General features: G+C 54.7%; 5 protein-coding genes across 5 annotated transcripts in view; 2 read left to right on the top strand and 3 right to left on the bottom strand.

The window, feature by feature from the left end:
- Nucleotides 1–1,523, bottom strand: part of ACA1_091730 (RNA recognition motif domain containing protein) — a gene marked incomplete at both ends in the record, with an annotated part of 1,698 nt that extends 175 nt beyond the window's left edge. Inside the window, 6 exons of the mRNA XM_004334628.1 lie at nucleotides 18–210; nucleotides 349–416; nucleotides 511–577; nucleotides 706–800; nucleotides 880–939; nucleotides 1,022–1,523. Of these exons, the coding sequence (XP_004334676.1) occupies nucleotides 18–210; nucleotides 349–416; nucleotides 511–577; nucleotides 706–800; nucleotides 880–939; nucleotides 1,022–1,523 (985 nt within the window). The remainder of the gene's footprint in view (nucleotides 1–17; nucleotides 211–348; nucleotides 417–510; nucleotides 578–705; nucleotides 801–879; nucleotides 940–1,021) is intronic.
- Nucleotides 1,524–1,853: 330 nt separating this feature from the next.
- On the bottom strand, nucleotides 1,854–2,066 carry ACA1_091720 (ATP synthase subunit epsilon, mitochondrial, putative; the record flags this gene model as incomplete). The annotated part of the gene is made up of 1 exon (XM_004334627.1): nucleotides 1,854–2,066. The coding sequence occupies one exon, from the start codon at nucleotides 2,064–2,066 to the stop codon at nucleotides 1,854–1,856; it is 213 nt and encodes a 70-aa protein (XP_004334675.1).
- A 349-nt stretch (nucleotides 2,067–2,415) lies between these two features.
- Nucleotides 2,416–5,021, top strand: ACA1_091710 (PAS domain Sbox domain containing protein; the record flags this gene model as incomplete). Its single annotated transcript, XM_004334626.1, has 8 exons — nucleotides 2,416–2,781; nucleotides 2,871–3,035; nucleotides 3,134–3,193; nucleotides 3,277–3,478; nucleotides 3,564–4,202; nucleotides 4,309–4,581; nucleotides 4,640–4,745; nucleotides 4,844–5,021. The coding sequence occupies 8 exons, from the start codon at nucleotides 2,416–2,418 to the stop codon at nucleotides 5,019–5,021; spliced, it is 1,989 nt and encodes a 662-aa protein (XP_004334674.1).
- Nucleotides 5,022–5,171: 150 nt separating this feature from the next.
- ACA1_091700 (zinc finger domain containing protein) lies at nucleotides 5,172–6,775 on the top strand (the record flags this gene model as incomplete). Its single annotated transcript, XM_004334625.1, has 6 exons — nucleotides 5,172–5,386; nucleotides 5,486–5,566; nucleotides 5,645–5,812; nucleotides 5,900–6,062; nucleotides 6,174–6,472; nucleotides 6,559–6,775. 6 exons carry the CDS (start codon nucleotides 5,172–5,174, stop codon nucleotides 6,773–6,775), a joined length of 1,143 nt encoding a protein of 380 aa, XP_004334673.1.
- A 52-nt stretch (nucleotides 6,776–6,827) lies between these two features.
- On the bottom strand, nucleotides 6,828–9,619 carry ACA1_091690 (tRNA nucleotidyltransferase/poly(A) polymerase family domain containing protein; the record flags this gene model as incomplete). The annotated part of the gene is made up of 13 exons (XM_004334624.1): nucleotides 6,828–6,937; nucleotides 7,011–7,059; nucleotides 7,154–7,224; nucleotides 7,287–7,384; nucleotides 7,455–7,624; nucleotides 7,697–7,979; nucleotides 8,048–8,361; nucleotides 8,455–8,542; nucleotides 8,608–8,684; nucleotides 8,795–8,896; nucleotides 8,986–9,119; nucleotides 9,197–9,305; nucleotides 9,440–9,619. The coding sequence occupies 13 exons, from the start codon at nucleotides 9,617–9,619 to the stop codon at nucleotides 6,828–6,830; spliced, it is 1,785 nt and encodes a 594-aa protein (XP_004334672.1).
- Between the last annotated feature and the right edge of the window lie 3,838 nt (nucleotides 9,620–13,457).

Genomic DNA, 13,457 nt, shown 5'->3' with positions numbered 1-13,457 from the left:
TCCGCCGCCTCGCCCACCGCGGAAGCCGCCGCCACGGCCGCCTCGGAATCCGCCACCGTCTTCGCGGTCGTCACCGCCGCGACCGCCTCGGAAGCCGCCGCCGTCTTCGCGATCACCACCGCCGCCTTGGTAGGCAGTGCCATAAGTCTGCGCCGCGTATTCGGCGCTCTCCTGCTTCTTTTGGATGACCTTCTGCTTGAAATGCTTCTCCTGTTGATTGGTTAACACATACGCGCGCATAAGTGTGGTTGGGGGGAGAAAGAGAGAGGATAGTCAGATCAGCATGACAGACGGTAGATCTGTGCATGAGGCAAGCAACGAGCGGGCCGTGGCGATGTTGAAACGTACCCTCTGCTTTTGAAGTTTATCTCGCTTGCTGTCGATCTTTTCCCTGCGAGCGGCGCTGTTACCTCCGCCTGTGTGTGTGGTGTGTGTGTGCGAGGGAACGGTGACACTGTGAGCATGGAGTGTCCAGAAGCACCTCGGCATCGGCCAGTGTTTGGTAAGTACCTCCGGCAGTGAGTTCCACGTTGATCTGTCTGCCGTCCATGTTGGTGTGGTGCATCTTCAACGCTTTCTGCGGTTGGGATTTGAGGAGTGAGGCCTTGCGTGGGTAGGGCCAACAATGGCTCACAGCCCCGCGAGCCGCACAGAACCAAAGGAGAGTGCCAAGAAGAAGATGATGATGATAAACGGAGACGGTACCTGCAAGGCGAAGAAGTCCTGCACCTCGAGGAAGGCACAGCCACGAGGCTCGTTGGTTCCCTTCTTTGTCAGCAGGCGCACGTCCACAATGTTGTCTGTCCAGGCGCGTGAAGATGCGAGAGTGAGTGCACTCACACTCTCCCGCAAGTAGTGGCAAGTGGAGTGGAAGGGCACCTGCCAGGGCACGGAAGTGTTCGGTGATGCTCTCTTTGGTGGCCTCGTACGAGAGGTTGCCTGCACCACACAAGAAACAGAAGGAAATCGCGATTAAATAAAATCACAATGTATAATAGGGGAGACGAGGCTGGAGGCATACCAAGGAAGAGGATGTATCGCTTCTTGGGTCCTTCTTCTTCCTCCTCCTCCTCCATCTGGTCTTTTTTGCCCTTTTTCTTGTTCTTCTTCTTGGCCGTGGCATCGCCATTTTCGCCGTTCTCGCCCTCAGCATTCTCTCCGGTGTCAGCCGAGGTGGTCTTTCGGCGCTTCTTGTTCTTCTTCACCTCTTCCAGGGGCACCAGCTTCACCTCGCCATTTTCATCTTCGATGAGCTCCTTAATCTCCTCTTGCTCATCTTCCGGCGGCACAATCTCTACGGGTGGCTTCTCTTTCACTTCCTTCTTCACCTGGTCCCTCTTCCTCTTCTTGTTGCCATTCTCAGCCGTCTTGGATGCGGCCTTCTTCTTGGCAGCATTTGCCGACGCGGCCGCCGGAGCTGATCGCTTGCCCTTACCCTTGGCTGGCGATTTGGTGGCAGGGGCAGTGGTAGTGTCTGAAAGAGGAATGAAGTCGTCCTGCGCTTCGATGCCAGAGGCTGACATCTTGTGTGCACGGAGCGGAGAAGAAACAATTCAACAAATTGCAACGCAGAAACAGAAAACAATCATCGCCTTCTGCAGTTTTTCCACAACCGATATACGTTAGAAAGTAGTAGGTTAAGAGTAGATGAACAATTTTGCAACGTAGCATTGTATGCGAATACAAGCGAATGCAGGAAGGGGGGGGGCAAATTGAATGGCCATCCTAAGCAATAAATACGTGAGGACAAGAATAGGAATGGGGATTTATGACTTGGGGTCTTTACAGGCGTGAAGGACCGCGCCGACTGCATCGATCGAAGTACTCCTCTCGCAAGGTTCGCAGCGGGGCACTTAGTGGCCAGCGGAGCCGGCGATTTCGTTAGCCCTCTTGACGTCGACCTTGTCCTGGCCCTTGCCGAGGATCCACTGCTCGACCTTCATGTTGACGCTGTCCCTCTCAGCGGCCTTGGCGCGGAAGGGCTCCTTGAGCGCCCTGCGGGTGAGGATGGCGCAGGTGTTGGAGTAGCGCAGGTAAGAGAAGCCAGCAGATCTCCACGACGACATGTTGTAATGATTTGATTGATTGTCTGGATCAGTTCACGAGTCTCCTGCGCCGCCCCTAATTCCCAGTGCTTACACCTAAGACCGCAAGGCCTGCGTTGCCAGCCAAAGCAGAGCCCTCACGAATGTGAGGAATGTGGGCCAAACTGAAGCTCGATTGGTGGAGCCAGCCGAAACTACCGGAAGTTTTCGGTAAAAAGTGCTGGAAGGACAGAGATCATTAAAATAGTCTTGCGCAACCCCGACACGGCTAACTTTGAACCAGAAACACCTGCAGAGGAACACTCTTCTCACTCCACTCCCTCTTCTTCCGCACACACCGTGTAGTCTTGGACCATCATCGCACACAGAGATGAAGGCGCTGCGCGGCAAGGGAAAGGAGACAAAGTCGGCCAAGAGCACGAGCACGAGCGTGCCCAAGCGGTGGTCCGGACAGTTCTCCAATGTCTCGACCAGCAGCGATGGCGGGACTCCGCTGACGCTCGACGGCCTGCTCGAGCACGAGCGCGCAATGGATAACTCCAAGTGCTCCACAGCCTACGGCCTGTCGCGCCTCAAGCGCACCGACCCGTCGGAGTGGACCGTCTCCGACGTGGGCGTGTGGCTCGACTGGCTCTCCCTGAGCGAGTACCGGGCCGAGTTCATGAAGAACGCCGTCTCCGGTGCCGAACTCAAGGAACTCGACAACGCCGACTTTATCTCTCTCGGCATCAACAAAGTACGTTCGAACTCTTGGTTGCTATGTACCTTGAGGCATTTATACGGATATATTTATGTAGAGACCTGACCATGGGCACGGGTGTTCAGGTGGGCCACAGGAAGAAGCTGGAGCGGCGGGTCAAGATGCTGCAGCACGGGCTGGACCCGATGGGCGAAGACGACGACGGCAATTCGTCGCACTCGTCCTCCCACTCCTCGATCCAGTCCTCCCACTCCACCAACTCCAAGGCCTCGCACAAGGTGGACCCGCCCGTCCCTCTCTCCACTTCTTCTTCCTCTTCTATTTCTATTCTCTTCTATTTCACATTCTCAACTTTGCCTTTTGCTGACGTGTCATTACAATGCCACAGTCGAGCGCCAGCGCCAGTGTGGCCTCGGAGGGCTATCAGGCGAAATTGAAGAAGGACAAGGTGCGAACTAGGCGCTGGGTGTGAGAAGGAACTGATGAGTGACAGCTGACGCACCCGGCCGTTCATTCCCATGGGCCACACAGATCACGCTCAAGTGCGTGTTCAAGGATGACATCTCGCTGCTGCACGTGTCGCCGCTGGTGGAGTTCGCGGAGCTGGGGAAGAAGATCAAGAAGGAGTACGGCCGCATGATGGAGATCAAGTACAAGGACGCCGAGGGCGACCTCATTCGTGTCAAGACCACCAAGGGCCTCCGCAGCGCCATCAAGAACTGGTCCGGCGAAGGTGCGTTCGTTACACAAGATGTGCTGATGGGGAATGCTGCCAGCAGCGGTCGCGCTGACCGCTCCCCGTATCTGTACGTGCGTAGGGTCGCTCAAGCTGCTGCTGTCGGAGAAGAAGAAAAAGATCACCAAGCGCAACGCAGACATCATGGACACGATGATCGACGCTGTGATCACGATCGACCCCAAGGGCAAGATTCTGGTGTTCAACAAGAAGGCCGAGGAGATCTTCGGCTATCGCAAGAAGCAGGTGCTCAAGAAGAACGTCAACATGCTCATGCCGCCCGATGTGGCCCTCAGTCACGACGGCTACCTGAAGACCTACAAGCGCACCAAGAAGCGACACATCATCGGCATTGGCCGCCAGGTCAACGCTCGACACTCGGACGGCCACGAGTTCCCGATTCATCTCTCCATCAGCGAGAGCAAGACCAACGACGATACCCTCTTCACCGCCACCATCCGCTTGATCACCGCTGAAGCCACTCGCGAGGCCGCCGCGGTCGAGTCTGCGTCGACGTCGACAGCGGGCGGGGTGTCGACCGCCTCGCCCAGCGACATGGCGATGTTCGGTCTGCTCGACTGCCTGCTCGACTCCACGGTGGTGATCAACCAGAACGGCATCATCAAGTTCTGGAACAAGGCGGCCAGCGAGCGGCTCGGGTTCTCCAAGGAAGAAGTCGTCGGCAAGAACATCAAAATGTGCATGCCGGCCTCTATTGCAGGTAAAACCCCCAGAACCAGTGTGCCTGTGCCTGTGCCTGTGTGTGTGTGTGTGTGTGTGTGCGTGTGCGCTTACTCACAACTGCGCTGCCTATCGAACGTGTTCAGATAAACACGACGGCTATATTCAGCGGTACATGGCAACGGGTGAGGGCAAGGTGGTCGGAGTCGGCCGCAACGTGGTGGCCCAGAAGAAGAACGGCGAGATCGTGCCGGTGCATCTGTCGCTCACCGAACAGCAGATCGGACCCGATCAGCGCTACTTCACCGGCGTGATGCGGGCCGTCGAGGAAGAGCTCGAGCAGAAGAAGACCGTCCTGCAGCAGGAGCGCGAGGTTATGGACGGTCTCGCCGTTCCCGCCATGATCAGCGACGAGACTGGTACGCTCCGCACACTCTCTCCCTCCGCATTGCGCGCACGTCTCACACCTCTCCGCAGGCAAGATCCACGGATTCAACAGCGCGCTGACAGGTTTGCTGGGCTACAACCTGATCGACGTCATCGGTCGCAGCAGAGTCATGCTCATGCCCGCCGACACCGCCAAGTACGCGCCTCTCCCATTCTCACCCGGCCATGTGACGTGTCACTCATTCTTAATTTAATGTTAAATTTTTTTTGTTTCTATCATCGTCATCGTTGCAGGGAACACGAGGGCTTCATTCAGGGCTTCCTGAAGAGCGGGGATGCGGGTGTGTTGCGTGAGGGGCGCGATCTGGTGTGCGTCCACAAGGACGGCTCCATGCTTCCCCTCCATCTGAGCGTCAACGCTAAGAAGGACGGCCCCAAGTACCTCTTCACCACCATCTTCCAGAAAATGTAATCCCTTGTACACATTGTACCATCATCATGTTGATCAACATATAACTTAACATTTATTATATATGCCGACACGTTGTACATTCCGCCGTATGCTCTTTTTCCTTTTCCATTTCCTTTCGTTTCATTTTAATCATTTAGATAAAGATAAAAGATGGAAGTGGCCGAGCCTGGCGAAGTGGTGGAGGCGCCCGTGGTGCCGGTGTGCAGGCATTGGCAGCGGATGGGGTGGTGTCTCTACGCAGAACGGTGCCGCTTCCGACACCCGGAGCAGGCGGTAGCGGCCGTGGCAGAGGCCGGAAGTGGCAGCGCTACTGCCACCTCCACCTCCTCCAGCCTTGCCGAGGATCGTCGACTTGCCTTCACCAAGTACCTTCACCAGCCCTGTTATTTATTATTGTTATTGTTATTATTTCTTTTAATTTTTTATTTATTTATTTGCTAACTCGACCAGCCCCGGCATCGTAGGCTGAGCAACGAGCGACAACAGAACAGAGGAGCGGGGCGGAGGAACAAGATCATGAACCGAAGCAAGGCGGGCGCTTTCCGGTGCGACGCGGCACGGGCCGACGCCTCGGGGCTGAAGGGTGCTGACGCTTGCGTGTGTGGTGTATGGGGGGTGGGCAGGCGATGGCTTGCGGATACGTTCGGACGGGACGTGTTAGGGTCGGGCACGGGACTATTGGACATTGCCGGTGGTAAGGGCGAGCTCTCGTTCGAACTGGCCAACCTCACCGGCGTGCCCACCACCGTCGTCGACCCGCGGCCCCTCCAGCTCGACCGCTTCATTAAGCGGTGCGTAGCCAACGCACACACGCGCGCTTTTGCACGCTTTTGATGACACACACACACACACACACCACACTTTTGTCGCGTGCGCAGGCTGCTGGTGGGGATCTACCACAGGACGGGCCCGTGGCAGGCCTACAATCACCTGCCAGTGCCTGCCGATGCATCGCACGTGCGGACTCCCGGGCACCTGCGCACCTTCTTCGACGACCACCTCCTGCGGCTACTCGATCTCCACCAGCAGGGTCGAGTCGACGTTCGTCTCTCTCTCTCTCTCTCGTCCGTGGTCAAACCCATTCCAGGCGCTCCTGGCGGCTCACACTGTGGCCACACACACACACAACACACAACACACACACAACTGCAGGAGGCTGCAGAAGGGTTCCAGGCCATGCTCTCAACGGCGCGGGCTGTCGCATGGACGGAAAAGGGCCTGGTGGCACAGGCAGAAGGCGATGACGAAGCGGAGACCGAGATCAACGAGGACGGGCACTCCATGCCGCAGGAGGACGACGGGTCGGGGAGTAATACGGTCGGTACGAGCAACGGCCATGAGGGGCTCGTGCACTGGCCTGCCGTGCAGAAGCTGGTGACGGAGTGCTCCCTCATCGTGGGCTTGCACCCGGATCAAGCCACCGAAGCCATCGTGGACTTTGCGCTGCGCTGGTATACTCGATCTCCACCACACCGCACCACCGCACGCGCACCACCGCACGCGCGGGCTTACGTCAGGTGGTGGGCGCGGGGTGCAGGAACAAGGGGTTCGCGATTGTGCCGTGCTGTGTGTACCACAAGCAGTTCCCGCGACGACGGCTGGACGGGGCGCCCGTCACCACCTACCAGCAGTTCGTGGCCTACCTGACGGCCAAGGCGCCCGACCGGATCAAGACCGCCACGCTCGACTTCGAGGGCAAGAACCTCGTCCTCTACGCCCTCCCGCCCGTCCACCTCAACGTCAGCCCCAAATAAAAGGAGGTTCTTTTAATTCTTTTTCTTTTCTTTGTGTTGTGTTGTGTCTTCTTCAAGAAGAAGAAGAGGGTTTGAGCGTCTTGACGTAGGCGATGGCAGCGTCCTTGGTCGACTGGTCGAGGTTGGCCAACTGCCAGGAGATCAGCTTGGCCTTGACCTCGCCTGGGACGCGTGGCGTTAGTCAGTGACTGCTGCCGCGGGAGGCGATCGCACAAGATAGGTGCGGGCAAGGTACCGACAAACGGGCTTGGCTTCACCTGCAAGATCTCCATGATCTCACGACCCTGTACGCGCACACGTGATTACCGTAAGACGCGCTTTACGGTATTGCGTGGTGTGTGTGGCGTGTGGCGTGTGTGTGTCGTGCGTGAGAGGTACCGAAAGCAGGGGCGGGATTCCGCTCAACGATACCAGGCCAGAGTCCTTCATGGCCTGCACGAACGCGTTGCCTACAGCGAACAAGGGTCAGGCTGGTGTTTTGACAAAATGACAAAATAATATGCGGTGGTACCGTCATCAATGCCAGGCGAAGGCGGCAAGCCGAGCAGGTGCGTCCGGGCAACAAAGGCCAGACGCGCAGCCGTTTCCCAAGCGTGGCCTCCCGTCGTCCTGTGCGCAAACGCAAAAAGGCATCAACGCACGCTCGTGGCCCAGTGCGTGCGTGCGTGCGTGGTGGTACTGCTCGATGCTGCGCATCCAGTTGCCCAGCTCCACTCGGTTGTTGTGCAGAACGCGCGGCAGAGACTCGCTCCCCGATTCCACCTCGGCCGCAAGTTTCTCGATGAGCGGGAGCAGGCGCTTGGTCGCGATCAGCACGCCAGCGACGCAGCTGGCCTGCTCACTCGAAAGCTGCACAGGCGTGACCAGCCAGCGCGGTGAGCCCACAGGGGAAAGCGACAGGAAGGGTGGTGGCTGACGTACGGCGAGGCCCAGCTTGAAGACGGCCTCCGTGTGGCCCCTGATCCTGTTATTTTCCAGATAGCTCAGCTCGTCTTCGCCGCGCCCGCCGTTCGGTTCCACGTCATCGACGTCGCCCGCCCCGGTTGCGTGCGCCATGCTGCTGTCGCTGGCGCCGATGTTGTTGAGCAGGGCGGGCATGAGGAACGCGGATGCCAGCGCGAGGCCATTCCCGACTGGCATGCCTCCCGACACGGATGGCAGGGCTTGTACGAGCTCAGTGCCCTTCGGCGCCTCGTTGACCAGCCTGGGGGAACACACACACGTTGAGCGCTCTGCCGCACGCACACGCGCACAGGCGGGGCATGCACTAACCTGAAGTGCTCGCGCAGACAACGCAGCGCGGTTTGCTTGAGATCCGGGGACCAGGAGCCGACGATGACCTCCTCGCCGGTGGCGTCTTGCAGGGGCCGTCGCTGCGGCGGCTGGCCTTGGGGGCTGCTGCCAACAACGTCGACGTCCTGGCCCGCGCTGCTGGGCAGGTAGGGCGGCAGAGGGAAGATTACGTCGTGGAGGTCCAGCGCAGCGATCTGCTCGAGCGCGTCGAGCGCCTTCTCGGTGTCCAGGCGGAGCATCTTGTTGAGCTCCAGGCCCACGCGCTGTCGACTCACCTTTGCCCTCAGCGCTTCCTGCGCTCAAGAGAGCGTGCGCGCGTGTAAGACAAGACGATGATGGTGAGGGTGATGATGAGCTGTAGCAGCTCAGGTACGTTGAACTCGTACGTGGACTTCAGGTCGTTGCATGGCCTCGGCCAGCTCCGGGACGAAGCGGAACGCCAGCATGGCCTTGAACCGCACTCCGCGCAGCACTCTGCGAGGAAAGTATCAGTCGGCCCGTACGACCAAACGCTGCAGTGGGGGTGGTGGGTGCGGCACCGCAGCGGGTCGTCGAGCAAGGTGGCGAGGGGCTCGTCTGGCGTGCGTAGCAGGCCGGCCTCGAGGTCAGCCAGGCCCTGCGCAGTGAGTTAGTGTAAGCGGAGGGGCAAAAGCGCTCGCACGCGCAGACAAACAACCAGCGCTTGACCGTGTTGACGAGGTTGTTGGGCGCGAGCATGTCACGTACGTGGCCCGTGTAGTCTTCGATGCGATCCTCCCTGATGTTGTAATAGAGCGCGTTGATCGTGAAGTCACGCCGAGAGCTGTCCTGCTTCGGACTGCCCAACCCCTGCACAACACCCCAACACCGCGCGCGTGAAGAAGTGCGTGTGCGTGTGCGGTGGTGCGTATGCGTATGGTGCGCACACCACGCCGTACCACGGCAGTCGGTATTCGGCTGCCTGGGCGGTAGCTCTCCGTGCGCAGGTTGACCAAGTCCACCGAGTGCCCGAAGATAGAGACCACTGCCGTCTCCAGGTGCTTGGACTTGGCGGGGTTGATCCGCACGATGCCTGCGCCCGCACCCACGCCGCGTGTCAGTCGCTGCGCGCACGCACGCGCCTCACTCCACTTCTTTCTGGGGCCGCACCGATCTTGGATGTGGGCAGGTTGTGGTGTTTGTTGTATCGCGAGATCCAGCGGGCAAACTCCTGGCCCATCATGTTGTTGAGAGCGATGTCCAAGTCCACCTTCTCCTGCTGCTTTGGTGCGCTGGCCGGAGCTGCACCTCCCGCGGCCAAGAGCTGAACGCGCGTGCGTGTGAGGCAATGACAACGCCGGCGTGTAGAAGGTAGGTTGGAGGTGGTCGGAGGGCTAAATCAAGGGGCCTTACCTTGTCTCTCACCCAACCGCCCGCAACGCGCAGCTCGGAGTTGAGGTTGCTGGCCTTGACCACATCGACAAGGTATTCGAAGATCCTTCGCTCCTCGTCGCTCACGGCGATGCTCTTTCCGGGCAGCCGCAGTGGAAGGGAGGAGGAACGGGTAGTGGAGTAGGCGAGGCGCCGTGGCATGACGAAGGAGGGGGGAGGGGAGGCGGAAGCGCAGGTGAGTGGTGTGCATCGTCGGATGAGGCAAAATCTTTCGTTGAATGCAGCAGCCCATCGTCGCGCATTTGCCGTGGTGGCCAGAGACGCAGCTCTACCAGAGAGGGTTGGTGGCAAACAACCAGGGTACCACGCCGCCGGCACTGAACGCCAGCGGCCTGACCGCAACATCCTGCAAGTTGGTTTTGCTGGCGCCAGCACCCCACGCGGAGCAGAAAAACAGGAATGTGGGTCGAAAAAGAGAGTGCCTCACGTGAGGATCGAACTCACGACCTTCAGATTATGAGACTGACGCTCTACCGACTGAGCTAGCAAGGCTGGTGACAGTTATGTGATCTGGGATGGTGCCTCCATCATGAAAAAAGTTCATTGGAGGAGAAGGGTATATATATTGGTCCCTTTACCTCCTGCATGCTAAGCTACCATCTGAGCAACACACCTGTTACACCCCTGATTTATGCTAAATAGTACTTAATGGCATTAACTGTTTGGGAGGCCCTACTGGGAAGGCTCAGTTCAAGATGTGGTCCTTCAAAGGAAAAGTAAAAAAGAAATTTCATTCCACATCATTTATGCACATTGGTGGTGTCCACAGTGGCAAAAAGATATGCAGGTCACACAGGAATTAAACCTGGGCAAAAAAGATATGCATCCGCCGGGAATTGAACCCGGGTCTCCCGCGTGGCAGGCGGAAATCTTGCCACTGGACCACGGATGCCTTGCTTGCCTGAAGGTCGCTGCCAGCAGGCAAAATGCTCGTTATTTACATTTCAGGATGTCCTTGGCTCTGCAATGCCATGTTGTCTCCTTTCACATTCATGAATTCTGACCAAGATTAATGCCCTTCATTTACCTTTTGAGCCACACTTGGTACTATCATTGAGTTTTTTTAGTTGTTTTGTTTGTGTTTAACAGACTGTAACTGCAGCTTAACACAACCACTTTGTGCACAGCCTTGTGCTCAGCAACAGCTGCCATCTTAAACAAAGACTGGAGAAAAAATATTGGAGAAGGGTATCAATCCCTTTACCTCTCGCATGCTAAGTGAGCGCTCTACCATCTGAGCTACACCCCCATTACTTACACTATCACTGACTTGCTGATTTATTTTTGGTCACAGTGGCCAAACACTAATTATCACTCATTTCAACCCACTTTTGAGTTTTTGCTGGACTAATATTTGAAAATGTTCAATCTCCTAAAAGCACATAACTTGAATCACACAAAACTTGTGGTCATTTGAAATGAGAGGTCCAGTCATTTTGAAAAGTGATTTTGTTTGTCAGTTTAAGCTCATAAAAATAGTTTTGACAACACAAAAATGGTTTTATTTTAAGAATAGCAAGACAAAATTGGGAGCATCTTGAGAAATGGCAGATTAAAATACCATCATAATGAGAGATATGATGCTGTAACTGGGCCATCAGTCAAGGTCTGGAATGACCAATTTCTATCATGTACATGTTTTGGTACACTTACTTTATTGCATCCATGTCCATAATGACTATGCACGTTTTTTTCGGTCCTTTCCTGAACCACTGGCACACAGAAACCATAAAAGGAAAAATCATGGCTGCTGGGATTTAACTGGACAAAAAGTCAATTTTTATTCTGTACACAAGCAATTCAGAGGGGCTGTTTGTCACATCTCAGTGTGGCGAGTGCCCTTCATCTCTTACTTCTTGGCCTCCTGAGGAGGTGGCTGCTCACTGTGAGGGTGGCCTGGAGCTGCTCTTTGTCATTCAGTTGATATCAAATTGTTGCAGCATTCATCTTCACATGATCTGTGGGGCAAGGAGGACATAAATTAGCAAACATTCTATCATATACATGTACACAATAGGATGTCCTGCAGTTTCAAAGCATAATGGGCTTTGATAATAGCATGTATGCAATGGGGCAGTTGCCACCTTCAGGAGCTTCAACAGTTCCTTGCTGTTGGCCATGGCTGATGGCAGGGTGACTTGCACCTATGCATACACAACAACAAAAACTGTAAAACCAGACACTTACTTTATCACATACACATACACAATGACTACATGTTTGACCTACCAATACTTAGTTTATTATGTACACATACATTATCTGGAAAATCAGAACTTTGCTTGTTTTGTGTAAGTCCTTTGAACAACCTCAAACTGCACCTTGCTTTTGCTTTCATGCCCTCCATCAATTCCATAATCAGTGGCCAACATGCTGCCCTCAACTGCCCTGTAAATCAAAAATGTCAAATCTCACATGATTTTAGCACAACAAAAATTCCACAGTCATTTGTGACCTCTCATTTCAAATTACCACAAGTTACAAGAAAGTGGAAATGAAGGCCTGCATTTTCAATACAAGATTAAACCAACCTTGAACTCACCTGCTAAGATTTTTAACCTGGGTAGGGGGTACCCCTTGGGGCACTTTGGATCCTTGACCATGTAGACAATTGTTCACCTGGGGTGTGGCCATGGGGAAAAAGCCCCCAGAGGAACAAGCAAAAAAATGAAGATCTCCCCCGCCGGGATTTGAACCCGGGTCGTCCGCGTGACAGGCGGAAATGCTAGCCAACTACACCACAGGGGACTTCTGATGTGCCGAATGCAAATTTGCTGCAGAACAGATTCATTCTGGATAACAAGCACCGAAAAGCACAAACCAGAGTCCTGTACTTGTGGGTCTTATTGGGCCTCATTTTACTTGGTGCCAATCCAGTACCTGCAAAAAAGAATGTTCTTGGTGGATACAGAAAAACAGAGTGAAGGAAGCAATGTCAGCAGGAGTGTGGAGGTGCCATGGCAGCCAGTCCTGCCCCAGTGTGTTGGTACTGGCTGCAAGCTGCCACAGCTGTGCATGTCACTCTCCTCGCCTCAACTTTTGGGCTCAATGGCAGTAGATTCCGTGGTGCAACGGTAGCACGCAAGCCTAACACGCTTGAGGTCGCGAGATCAACACTCGCCGGAATCATTTTTACTCCCATCTGGATGAAACACAAATCTATGCACCAGAAAAAAGCAAGAAATGGCCTCTGTTTGTTGAGTGAATTTTGTAGTTGATAAATGGGTGTTTGTGTGTTTTCAGAAATATGTGCAGAAAAAGCTCAGAAAAGCTAAAAAAAAGGTAAGTTGGTCTGTACAAAAAACCCATCCACATGTTGGATTGCTAAAATGTACAGAAATCAGCAAACAATAGGTGTCAAAACAGAAAATATGAAAAATGGGAGCTTTTTTTGGAAAACAACTTCTCATCAAACAACCAGCTGATATTTTGTACATATATGTACAGACACGTACATAGTAGTTTTTGCAAATGCAAAGTCTGCCCTGCATTGCATTGTGGTGGCAGGGACATCCTGAAATGTAAATAACGAGCATTTTGCCTGCTGGCAGCGACCTTCAGGCAAGCAAGGCATCCGTGGTCCAGTGGCAAGATTTCCGCCTGCCACGCGGGAGACCCGGGTTCAATTCCCGGCGGATGCATATTTTTTTTGCCCAGGTTTAATTCCTGTGTGACCTGCATATCTTTTTGCCACTGTGGACACCATCAATGTGCATAAATGATGTGGAATGAAATTTCTTCTGTGAGATACAGTCTTTCTTCTAACAACTATTGGTGTTACAGAAAAATATGGCAGTGTGGGTGGGACCAAAAATGCTGCCCCAACCAGCAAAAATTGTGGCAGAAAGATGTTACTTATTTGTTTTGCAATCTGCTGTTGAGCATGCCTGAATGTAGTTTTTTTTTTTTTTTTTTGAGCTCTTTTACAACCACTAACCCCAAAAAGACCTCCACCTGCACCACTGTAGTCAAGTCACCA

The sequence above is a fragment of the Acanthamoeba castellanii genome (genome assembly GCF_000313135.1).
Source record: "Acanthamoeba castellanii str. Neff unplaced genomic scaffold scf7180000084645, whole genome shotgun sequence".
In the NCBI taxonomy this organism is placed as follows: domain Eukaryota; phylum Discosea; order Longamoebia; family Acanthamoebidae; genus Acanthamoeba; species Acanthamoeba castellanii.
This window is presented reverse-complemented; position numbering and strand designations above follow the sequence as displayed.